This window comes from Dipodomys spectabilis, unplaced genomic scaffold (assembly GCF_019054845.1).
Source record: "Dipodomys spectabilis isolate Male_0828 unplaced genomic scaffold, ASM1905484v1 ptg000051l, whole genome shotgun sequence".
Lineage (NCBI taxonomy): Eukaryota > Metazoa > Chordata > Mammalia > Rodentia > Heteromyidae > Dipodomys > Dipodomys spectabilis.
In genome coordinates this window covers 2,533,521-2,543,993 of record NW_024870728.1, presented here as the reverse complement: position 1 = coordinate 2,543,993, position 10,473 = coordinate 2,533,521, and the positions used below count along the sequence as shown (strand labels likewise).

General features: G+C 50.7%; 1 protein-coding gene across 2 annotated transcripts; it reads left to right on the top strand.

The window, feature by feature from the left end:
- The first annotated feature begins 362 nt into the window (after nt 1-362).
- Nucleotides 363-9,924, top strand: CUNH2orf72 (chromosome unknown C2orf72 homolog). 2 transcript variants are annotated; one of them, XM_042679108.1, is made up of 4 exons: nt 363-978; nt 3,434-3,436; nt 4,229-4,339; nt 8,918-9,924. In XM_042679108.1, exons 1-4 carry the CDS (start codon nt 363-365, stop codon nt 9,055-9,057), a joined length of 870 nt encoding a protein of 289 aa, XP_042535042.1. In that variant the 3' UTR covers nt 9,058-9,924. The 2 variants fall into 2 exon arrangements, with proteins under 2 accessions (XP_042535042.1, XP_042535041.1); XM_042679107.1 differs by lacking the exon at nt 3,434-3,436.
- The last annotated feature ends 549 nt before the right edge of the window (nt 9,925-10,473 follow it).

Below are 10,473 nucleotides of genomic sequence, written 5' to 3'. Positions count from 1 at the left end.
GGACCTTTCTTCCTAGACTGGCTTCGAACCGCGATCCTCAGTTCTCAGCCTCTTGAGCACCTGGGGTTCCAGGCGTGAGCCACCGGTGCCCGCCTGCGCGGTAATCTTGACTTCCCTACTCTCGGCTGCCCAGAGTTTGCACCTGACGGGTGCTCAGTCAGTACCCGCTGGCTGGATGAATGAGTGAATGAATGAGCGATCCCTGGACGCTCGGTTTCCCCGCGCTGACCCCTGGAGCTGCGGAAGGATCAGCCTCCGCGGGCCCGGGGGTCCGGCCGGCTCAGCCCTCGGGGGCGTGTCCTCGGGCCCCGGCGGGGGAGGCGGGTGCGCGGGCGGCGGCGCGCGGGGCGGCCGCGGCGAGCATGGAGCGCGAGCTGGAGGCGCTGGTGGCGCGGCCCGGGGACCCGGCCGAGCCGCCCTTCCAGGCGCTGGTGGAGGCGGCGGGGGGCCGCGGGCAGGTGCTGCTGGTGGGCGAGCTGTGGGAGCGCGAGCAGAGCCGCGCCCTGCTGCGGGACTTCGCCCGCGCCGTGTTCCCGCCCGAGCCCGCCGGGGGCCCTCGGGGCAGCGCGGAGGCCGAAGCCGTGGGCGCGGGCCCGGGCGCGGCGTGCGGGCCGCGGAGGGCCCCGGGGGCGGAGGCGACGCGCGCCATCCGCTCGCCGCTGGTCTTCGTGCTGTGCCGCGCGGCGTCGCTGGCTGCCCGGGAGCCGCGGCGCCGCCTGCGGGAGATGCTGCGGGACGTGCGCGGCCGGCGGCGTGCGGGCGCGGCGCTGGTCGGGGTGCTGGTGGCCGAGGCGGGGCCCGAAGACGCGGCGGCGCCGGGGCTGCGGCGGCTGGAGGCGCTGCTGCGCGGCGTGTTCGGCCGCCAGGTCGGGGGCCCGGTGCAGGCGGCCGCCTACTGCCCCGCACGCCCGGCCTCCAGCCTGGCTGCGCAAGCGGCCGCCTGCAGGGCCCTGCAAGCCGCGGGACCCGGACGGCCAGGTGAGGCACGGGCCGGCTGGGGACGCCCCTCTTTCGATCGATTTTTTTCCCCTTCGTGGGGCCCCGGGGTAAACCGAGGCCTGGAAAGGGGAAGTGACCAGCCCCAGATCTCCCCGCTGAAGGGATTCCAGCCGGGATCCCGCGTGCTCGCGGGACGCGGGACCTGGGAACGCCTGGGGACGGGCAGAGGGCGGGGCGGTGGGTCGGAAAGCGCAGACCTGGGAGTTGGGGGATGGGGGGAACCTAAGGGAAAAATATAGAAAAATACTGAGATGCAAATCGAGGGGTGATGCGCTGCGGGGAGTCGGGGTGGAGAACTAAAACTGGGGGCGCCGGTGCCTGGAGCGTCCCGAGCGCGGCGCGGCTGGGACGTGGGAGGAGCCGCGGGGAGCAGCGGCGGACGCTTACGGTGGAGGCTCCGCGGTCGCGGGCCGAGGCAAAGAACGGGTGCGGGGCGCGGGAGGGGCTTGCGGGTGCTAGGGCCTTTTCTGGTGATTCCCGGCTTCCCGCCTAGGTTCGGCACTCACTCCCCAGGGTGTGCGGAGACTGCGTGTGCGCGCGCGTGCGTGCCTGTGCTGGGCCTTGAACTCAGGGCCTGGGCTCTCACCCTGAGCTCTTTTGATCTAGGCTAGGGCTCTACGATTAGAGCCGCACCTCCACTTCTGGCATCTTGGTGGTTTGTTGGAGCTGAGTCTCGCTGACTTCCTGCCGGGCTTATCTTTGAACCGAGATCCTCAGATCTCTACCTCCTAGGTAGCTCGGGTCACAGGTGCGAGCCCCTCCCCCCCCCCCCCGCGCGGATGCGGAGACCCCGTTTCCATTCCACCCTTTCCTGGGTGCGGAGGGGATATGCGGTCCTCCGCAGATGGCTCAAAATCCCATTCCAGGCTTCGAATGCGCCCTTTAAGTAGAGCTGAGTCTGATAAGATGGAGGCCTTTGCGCTCGTCCCTGCCCCTTCCACTGCTCCATCCGCTAAAGACCTAGTGGGGGCAGGTCAGGTGGCTGCATTGCAGAGCCCCGGGTCGTCCCAAGTGTCCGTTTTTGGGGTGACAGCCATGCACGGGTGCGGGAGGGGCTTTCTCAACATTGACAAGTGTCCAGTGTGCACTTGCCTGCGGGATGAGGGGAGCCGGGTCCCCAGGAGGGAGCCCTGGCCTTCCCTGCCAGACCACACCCCCTTTCTGTGAGGCTGCGTGGGAAACTCCCCCTCCAGCATCCTGAGACCCAAGGATTGTCCGTACTGTGTCCTTGGGTTCCATCAGCCTTTTCCCTTCCCTGGCCCTGGGAGAATGAAGGGAATACACACCAATTTCTTGCACCCAACGAGCTGGCGTCTTGAAATTTCTAACCTTAATCTAAATCTAAGGCTTCCTCCAATCCCACGGAACAACTTTTAATTTTTCACCTGTGCACTTGCTTCGCCTCCTAAGGTTTTGTACACCTGGTTCTTACCTGGGCCTGAAAAGCCTTTTCTTCCCTTCTCATCTCCATCACTCCATTCAGAAATGGACTTTCTCCTTCAGGCCTTTCTGAAAACCTGGCTGGCACTCTATCGTGGGCAAGTTCACCAGTGAGGTTCCCACCAGCTTTGGCGTTAGTCTTTAAGTCATTTTACAAAAGGGTTTCAAGCCCCAAATCTTTGCCCTCCTGTCCTCTAAGCTCTCAGCACCTGATTTTTTAAATTTAATTAATTTTGTAAGTGTTCTCTTGAGAGTTGAACCTTACATTCCATTTTTTTCCTGCCTCACCTGAAGAATGGGTGAATACCCTTTTCACACACACACACACACACACACACACGCACACACACGCACACACACACACACACACACACACACACACAGGGACCTCCAGCTTTTGCTTGGCTTTATTTTTTTTCTCAAGACTGGGACTCTCCCACTTGAGCCATACCTCTATTTCTGGCTTTTTGTTGGTAATTGGAGATGAGAGTCAAAGACTTTCCTGCCTGGGGCTGGCTTTGAACCCTGATCCTCAGATTGTAGCCTCATGAGCTCTGAGGACTACAGTGTGAGCCACCAGCAGATAGGTCTTTCCTCCTTCTAGATTAAACAGGAACGGTAGAACAATTTGCAAAGTCCTCTATTAAGTGCTTTCTCCTTTTATGGACATGAAACCTTTTATTAATAAGTAAAGGTCCTGTCTCATGGTTGCTCATTCCTTTTCAGTTTTTGCAGTGGGCAGCACTGGTTCCCTTCCACCCCTAGCCTGGCTCATACTGCTAAGCTTTCCTTAGCAGTTACTGCGTTTGCCAAAGTTTCCCAGCCTCTTTCCTCACTGCCTGATGACGATGCTTGTTTTATTAGCTTGTTTGCCTTGTGACAGGGTTCTTTTGCCCAGTTTCTGTTACCTAATTCAGCTACCTTGGGTTGAAAACCTAAGGCTCTAGGATTCAGTCTTGTTAGAACTGGGTGCACATTAACAGTAAATCACCAGTGGGTAAAGATTACGGAGGGGACTTGGGGGAAGGATTCTATTGTTTTGAAGTGTCCTGCTAATAAATGGTTAGGCAAGTGCTCCATGTTGAGCTGCACCCCCAGCCCCTTTTTACATACTGTCCTGATGGCTTTATTCCAGACTGTGAAGATCTCAGATAAATCCAAGAGAACTAATTCATGCCGTAATCGTAATAAGACAAGTTAGATTATTTCAAGTTTTAGATGTGGTTATCAAAAAAGATGAAATCTGTTCACATTAAGAAACAGTCTGGGATAGGGGAGGGGGGGAGGGGCTCATGTCTAAAATTCATAGCTCCTCAGGAGGTTGAGATCTGAGGATCTCAGTTCCAAGCCAGCCCAAGCAGACAAGGTAGAGAAACTCTTACCTCCAAGTAATCAGCCAAAAGCCAGAAGTGGAAGTGGAAGTTCAAGAGGTTGAATACTATCCTTGATATAAAAAGCTAAACAAGAGTTAGAGGCCCTAAGTTCAAGTCCTAGTGCCAGCATGCACATTTGTGTGTGCATGCACAGAGAGAGAGAGAGTGTGTGTGTGTGTGTGTGTTTGTACTGACACCAGAGATACACAGTTGCCCATTGGGTATTTTCTTTGCTGCTGTGTAATTGTAATTCATTTGGGGTCATTTTGCTGCTCTGGCTTCCCCAGCATAGTTCAGGCATCCCAGGGGTTTTGTGAGGGTGAAGTGGAAACTGGGGGCCCCCTGAGCGGAGATGCCTGGTCTAAATTAGCCATTGTCTAACCTCTGCGTCTTGGGCTTTGCATTCTTTCTCTCAGAAGGCTCCTGGGAGAGACCGGGCCTCCCAGGACTGCTGACCTGCTTTTCTTGGGGTCTCCGGAGCCAGAGGAAGGACCAAGATGCCTCCTGTTCCCGAGACCCAGCTCAGAGTAAGTGTTTCATTTGCTTGTGCAGTACTCTAAGGACACTGGTCTTAAGTATGGTGGATTAACAGCCAGGAGCTCTGTGCTCCATGCTCCTCGGTAGATCCAGGGTCAGCATGTGAGCCAGGTGTCTGTCCCTCCAGGCTATGGGCTCAGGTACAGTTTTGTTTTGTGGTTTTTGTGGGGTGTGTGTGGGGTGGTGTTGCCAGTCCTGCAGCTTGAACTCAGGGCCTGGGCACTGTCCCTGAGCATCTTTTGTTCAAGGCTAGCACTCTACCACTTAAGCCAGAGTGCCACTTCTGGCTTTTTCTGTGTATGTGGTACTGAGGAATGGAACCCAGGGCTTCATGCATGCTAGGCAGGCGCTCTACCACTAAGCTACCTTCCCAGCCCTCAGGCTCAGTTTTGTAGGACTTCACCCCAGGAGTCTTCACCTGGTGAAAGATGGGTGAGGAGGACTAGGGGGAACTTGGTATCCCAGGGAGCCAGCAACGTCTGAGCAGGAGAGGGAAAGCTTTCCATAGGCAGAAATGGGAAGGTCCATCTGGTGGCATACATCTGTCAGCCTAGCTGTTCAAGGTACTGAAATCACTATTAAAAGCCAGCCCAGGCAGGAAAGTCTAAGAGACTCAGTTATTTCCAATTATCCAGAAAAAAAAGCCAGAAGTAAAGCTGTTGTTCAAATGATAGAGCGCTGGCCTTGAGGGAAAAAACTAAGGGATAGCACTCAGGCGCTGAGTTCAAGGGACAGTACTGGCAAAAATAAAATACAATACTTTTTAAAAAAATTGCCAGCCAAGCTTAGTTGCACAACCTTTAATTGCAGCTATTTGGGAGGTAGAAATTGGAAGGATCATAGATGGGAAGCAGGGGGCAAAGGGAGGTTAGAAAGAACTCATCTCGACAAATAAAATGGACTTGCTGGCTCATATCTGTAATACCAGCTATGTCAGAGGCAACTGTAGAGGATCTGGGTCCTAGGCTAGTTGCAGGCAAAAATAAAAGACCTTGTTTTTAAAAAATAAGGCAAAAAAGGGTGGAGGTTTAGCTCAAATGGTAGAAAACTTGCCTAGTAAGTACAAGGCCCTGAGTATATACCCCAGTACTGCCAAAAATAAAATAAAAATGGCACTTATAAACCGCTGTAGTTATCCTCAAACTCCAAAGAGGATTTGTTCCAGGACCCTTTGTGGAAAATAAACTTTGCAAGCACTAAAACCCATTATACAAAATGGCATACTATTTGTATATAACCTATGTATTTCTCCCATGTATTTTAAATCATCTCTAGATGATTTATAATCCCTAATAAAGTGTGAATGCTATGAAAATCATTGTTGTACCATACTTTTAGTTAATAATGACAGAAATGCATACATGTTCAAATATTTTCAGTGTATGCACTGTTCAAATATTTTCAATGTATTCCTTTTCAAATATTTTCAAAACAACATTGGTTGAATCTGGATGAATTCAGGGATAAAGAGAGCTCACTGTATATTTATAACCTACATAACAAATATAGGATATTGTTCTTGCCTACATTTGGACAGACTATTTTTGAAATCTGCTTTACCAAAAACATTGTGACTATCCACAGCAACATCATCATGTTTTATCTTTCTTTAAAAAAGTAAAAACTAGCTGGGCACTGGTGGCTCATGCCTGTAATCCTAGCTACTAAGGAGGCTGAGATCTGAGGATCATGGTGCAAAGCCAGCCTGCCCATGAGACTCTTGTCTACAATTAACCACCAGAAAATTGGAAGTGGCACTGTTGCTCAAAGTGGTAGAGTGCTATCCTTGAGCAAAAAGAGCTCAAGGACAGTGCCTAGGCCAAGAGTTCAAGCCCCATGACTGACAGTAACAACAACAACAAAAGTAAAAATTAACATGCATTTGTAAGTCAGAGAATTCCTATGTATACTTTGCCCAGTTTCTGCCAGTGGTAACATCTGATAAAACTATAGTGCATGGACATTGACCAAAATGAACTGAGCAACTCAATGGCAGCAATGGGAGGGAGGGAACAAATGAGAAAGAGGGAACAGCTGATGCTATGCAAAACAAAAGAAATGTACATATCACCCAATGTGGAAGAAATAACTGTATTGCAAAGCTCATAGAACTCATAAACGTTATAGACCATGATAGACAATTTGCCCCATGAAAGTTAGAATGTATTTGTGTCTTTTAACTAAGCATCACTATCCCACAGTACTGTGAAATTTGGAAAATTATGTAACCACTTAATCACAATAAAAAATTTGAAGAAAAAAAACTATAGTGCAGTTAGATATCATGGCTTACGGCATGATATATATAATATATATTATTTATATATATGTACATATATATAATCATAGTTATTCAGGAAGCATAGGAGGATCATAGTTCCAGGCCAACTCTGGAAAAAACAATTCACATAACTCTTAACAGAAAAAACTGAGTGTGGTGATATGTGGCTGTCATTCCAGCTACATAGAAAGAGTAAATAGAGGATCGTGGCCTGGGCAAAAAGTGATACATCTCAAAAAAAGAGTGCAGGGATCTGCCGGGCGCTGGTGGCTCACGCCTGTAATCCTAGCTACTCAGGAGGCTGAGATCTGAGGATCGTGGTTCAAAGCCAGCCCAGGCAGGAGAGACCGTGAGACTCCTATCTCCAATAAACCACCAGAAAACCGGCAGTGGCGCTGTGGCTCAAGTGATAGAGTGCTCGCCTTGAGCTGAAGAGCTGAGGGACAGCGCCCAGGCCCAGAGTTCAAGCCCCACGACCGACAAAAAAAAAAAAAAAAAGTGCAGGGCACCCATGACTAATGCCTCTAATCCTAGCTACTCCTGGACCTGTTATCTGATGATCCCAGTTCGAAACCAGCCCAGACAAACAAATCCAAGAGATTCTTAACTCGTTAACCAGCAAAATGTTGGAAGTGGAGGTGTGGCTCAAGTGGTACAGCACCAGCCTTGAGTGAAAAAGCTATGGGACCAGCATCTAGACCCTGAGTTTAGGCCCCGTGACCAGCACAAGAAATATATGTAACTAGAGCAAAAAGGGCTGGAGGCATGGTTTAAGCTGTAGAGTGCTACCCTAGTAAGTGTAAAGCCTTGGGTTTAAGCCCCAGTACTCCTCCCCCCCCCCCCCACACACAAAATTATGAGTGTGGCTTAACTCTGTGGAATTCCATGCACGTTTCCCCCTCCTCCCTTTCCCATTCCTCCTGTTTTCTTTTCTGTGGTGCTGGGGACCAAGCCTGACCTTGCACACAGTAGGCAAGTGCTCTACCATGGAGCTACATTTCAGCTCTTTAACAGCTTTTTTTTTTTTTTTTTTTTAATATTAGCACTCTTCCTTGAAATCAGGTCCTTGTACTCTTGCTTGGCTTTTTCTTGCAAAGCTGTAGCTCTACCACTTGAGCTACAACTCTACTTCCAGCTTTTTCCTGGTTAACTAAAAATAGTCTCACAAATTTGTCTGCCTGGGTTAGCTTTGAACCTGGATTTAAGATCTGAGCCTCCTGTGTAGCTAGGATTACAGGTGTGAGCCACTAATGCCAGGCTGATTGGCTTTTTTTTTTTTTTTTTTTTTTGCCTGTCCTGGGCTTGGGCACTGTCCCTGAGCTCCTTTTTGGTCAAGGCTTGAGCTCTACCACTTGAGCCACAGTACCACTTCCTACTTTTTTTGTGATTAATTGGAGATAAGAGTCTCCTGGACTTTCCTGCCCAGGTTGGCTTCGAACCAAGATCTTTATATCTCAACCTCCTGAGTAGCTGCTAGGATTACAGTCATGAACCACCAGTGTCTGGCTGGATTTTTTTTTAAATTGTGAAAATACTGTAGAGGGGTTACAATTACATGGGCAAGATAATGAGTACATTTCTTATCAAGCATTGTAGCCTCCTCCTTTGTTTCCCCTTCCCATCCCTTCCCAATCCCCCCCTCAATCCTCCCTGCCCTCCCCCCCCTGCTGGGTGCTAGTGGTGGCTCACAACTATAATCCTAGCTACTCAGGAGGCTAGGATCATGGATCCTAGGCTAAGGATCATGGTTCAAAGCCAGCCCGGGCCGCAAAGTCCATGAGACTCTTATAGCCAATTAACCACCAGAAAACTGATGTGGCACTGTGGCTCAAGTGGTAGAGCACTAGCCTTGAGCTGAAGAGCTGAGGGACAGCGCCCAGGCCCAGAGTTCAAGTCCCACGATGGACAAAAAAAAAAAAAAATTGTGTGTTTCAGTCCTGGAGTTTCAGTCCTGGAGTTTGAACTCAGGGCCTGGGCACTGTCCCTGAGCTTCTTTTGCTCAAGGCTAGCACTCTTTCTACCACTTGAATCACAGCTCCAATTACAGCTTTTTTGGTAGTTTATTGTAGATAAGCCTCATGGATTTTCCTGCCCAGGCAACTTCCAACCACAATCCTCAGACCTCAGCTGTCTGAGTAGCTAGAATTACAGGCATGAGCCACTAGCTCTGGCTGTTTGGCTTTTTAAAGTAGTTACTTGGCAGGGTGGACTGTCTCCCTTTCAGTCCTCACTGTACCATCTCATAAACTTTGTCTTCTCATTGGTCATTCCTTTTCCTGTGATCCAGGGAACTCCCAGGATGTGGAGGAAGAGCTGGCACTGACTGCCATGTTTCCCAATGGAGACTGCGAAGATCATGGAAATGGATCTAGGGCCCAGGAGAGCATCGTCCATCTTCCTCCTAAGCCCACAGGAGATAGGAGATGAAGGCTGAACCCTTGGGCTGTCCCTGGCTCTGATCTCAGCCTGGAATCTGGCCCTTCTTACTGAGCCCATGTCTACACATGGACCTCACCTGCTGGGAGCTGTCATTTCACTGTTGCCAGCTAGGCAGTGGGACTTGCTAAGACAAACAGAACCAATCACAGTGAGACTGATTTGTCTCTGGACCTTGGTTTCTCTAAACTGGAGACAGTTGGCTTTCTACTTTAAGGCTGTGCTCTGGTGGCAGGTGTTCAAGGGTAAAGCTGGGTCAGAAGTCATCAGATCTAGCCAGGTGCCAGTGCCTCACACCTGTAATCCTAGCTACTTAGGAAGCTGAGGAATACAGTTCAAAGCCAAGCCCAGTCAGGAAAGTCTGTGAGATTCTTAATCTCTAGTTCACCAACAAATGGCTAGAAGTAACGCTGTGGCTCAAGTGGTAGAGTGGTAACCTTGAGCGCAAAAGTGCAGAGACAGTACCAGGCCAGGTTCAAGCCCTAGAATTAGTACAAAAAAACAAACAAATGAAAAAACCCTTCATCAGATCTATGCCTTTGGACTTGTCTTTCAACCTCTGAGGCTTCTGTTTCCAAGATGATTGAAGGCCGGCTAGGCCAGCAGCTTTCAACAAGTGACCAGGCAACGTGTGAGTCCACGAGCGCATGTCGGGGATCATTGTGACTTGTGGGGCACCCCGGGCATTTCGTGGGCATCTCACGATGTTCAGGACAGTCCAACAGCAAAGAACTGGTTTGCTCAAGAAACTGGAGGGGCTAATCCCGTCTCTCTGTCATTCTAGGAAGAGTCACCTCCAAGCTTCCTGGGGCCTTGGCTGTCAGCACAAGCCAAAATAAAGAACTCAGTGTGAGCGTGGCGGCTTGTTGGACCACAACCAAGATTGTCTGTGTGTTGCACAGCCAGGACAGAAATAGCCTTGCACTCCTGTGAGAAGAAAGGGCCCCTCTCTCCTACTCTTTCTCATGTCCACATTGACTTTCTGCGCCAAGTCCTTTGACGATAAGATTACTGGGAGCTGCCCACAGAACAAGGGAGAGCTAGGGGTGTAGGATGCTCAGGCCTCTGACCCCCAAGGTCAGAGCAGATTAAGCCCAAAGGTTCTTGAATCCTTACATCCTCTGTGTGTGCGAGTCCAGCAGGGGGTGAGGAGTAGAGAGCTGTCAAGGCCATGATCACGCACAGGGGCAACTTGGCTTTATCTCTGTCTTCCTTGCCTGCTCTTCGAGAAGCCAGTCTTTGGAAGTGTGAGCAGCTCCTGATTTTCCCTGGTGGGGAGCCCAGAGAAGCAGCCAAACCCCTTCATTCCTTTCTGATTCACTGGGCAGACGGCATTTGTGCCTGTTCTTTGCCTATGCACCCAGCAAGTGGCTGCATACTTCGAGAAGTAATCTCAGCCCCTCTGGA

What these genes read in the sequence shown, in the direction of transcription:
- CUNH2orf72 (XM_042679108.1), top strand. Translation starts at nt 363, where the DNA reads ATGGAGCGCGAGCTGGAGGCGCTGGTGGCGCGGCCCGGGGACCCGGCC. An exon ending in TTCCCGAGACCCAGCTCAGA is followed by an intron (nt 4,340 to 8,917) that starts GTAAGTGTTTCA and finishes CCTGTGATCCAG; the next exon opens with GGAACTCCCAGGATGTGGAG.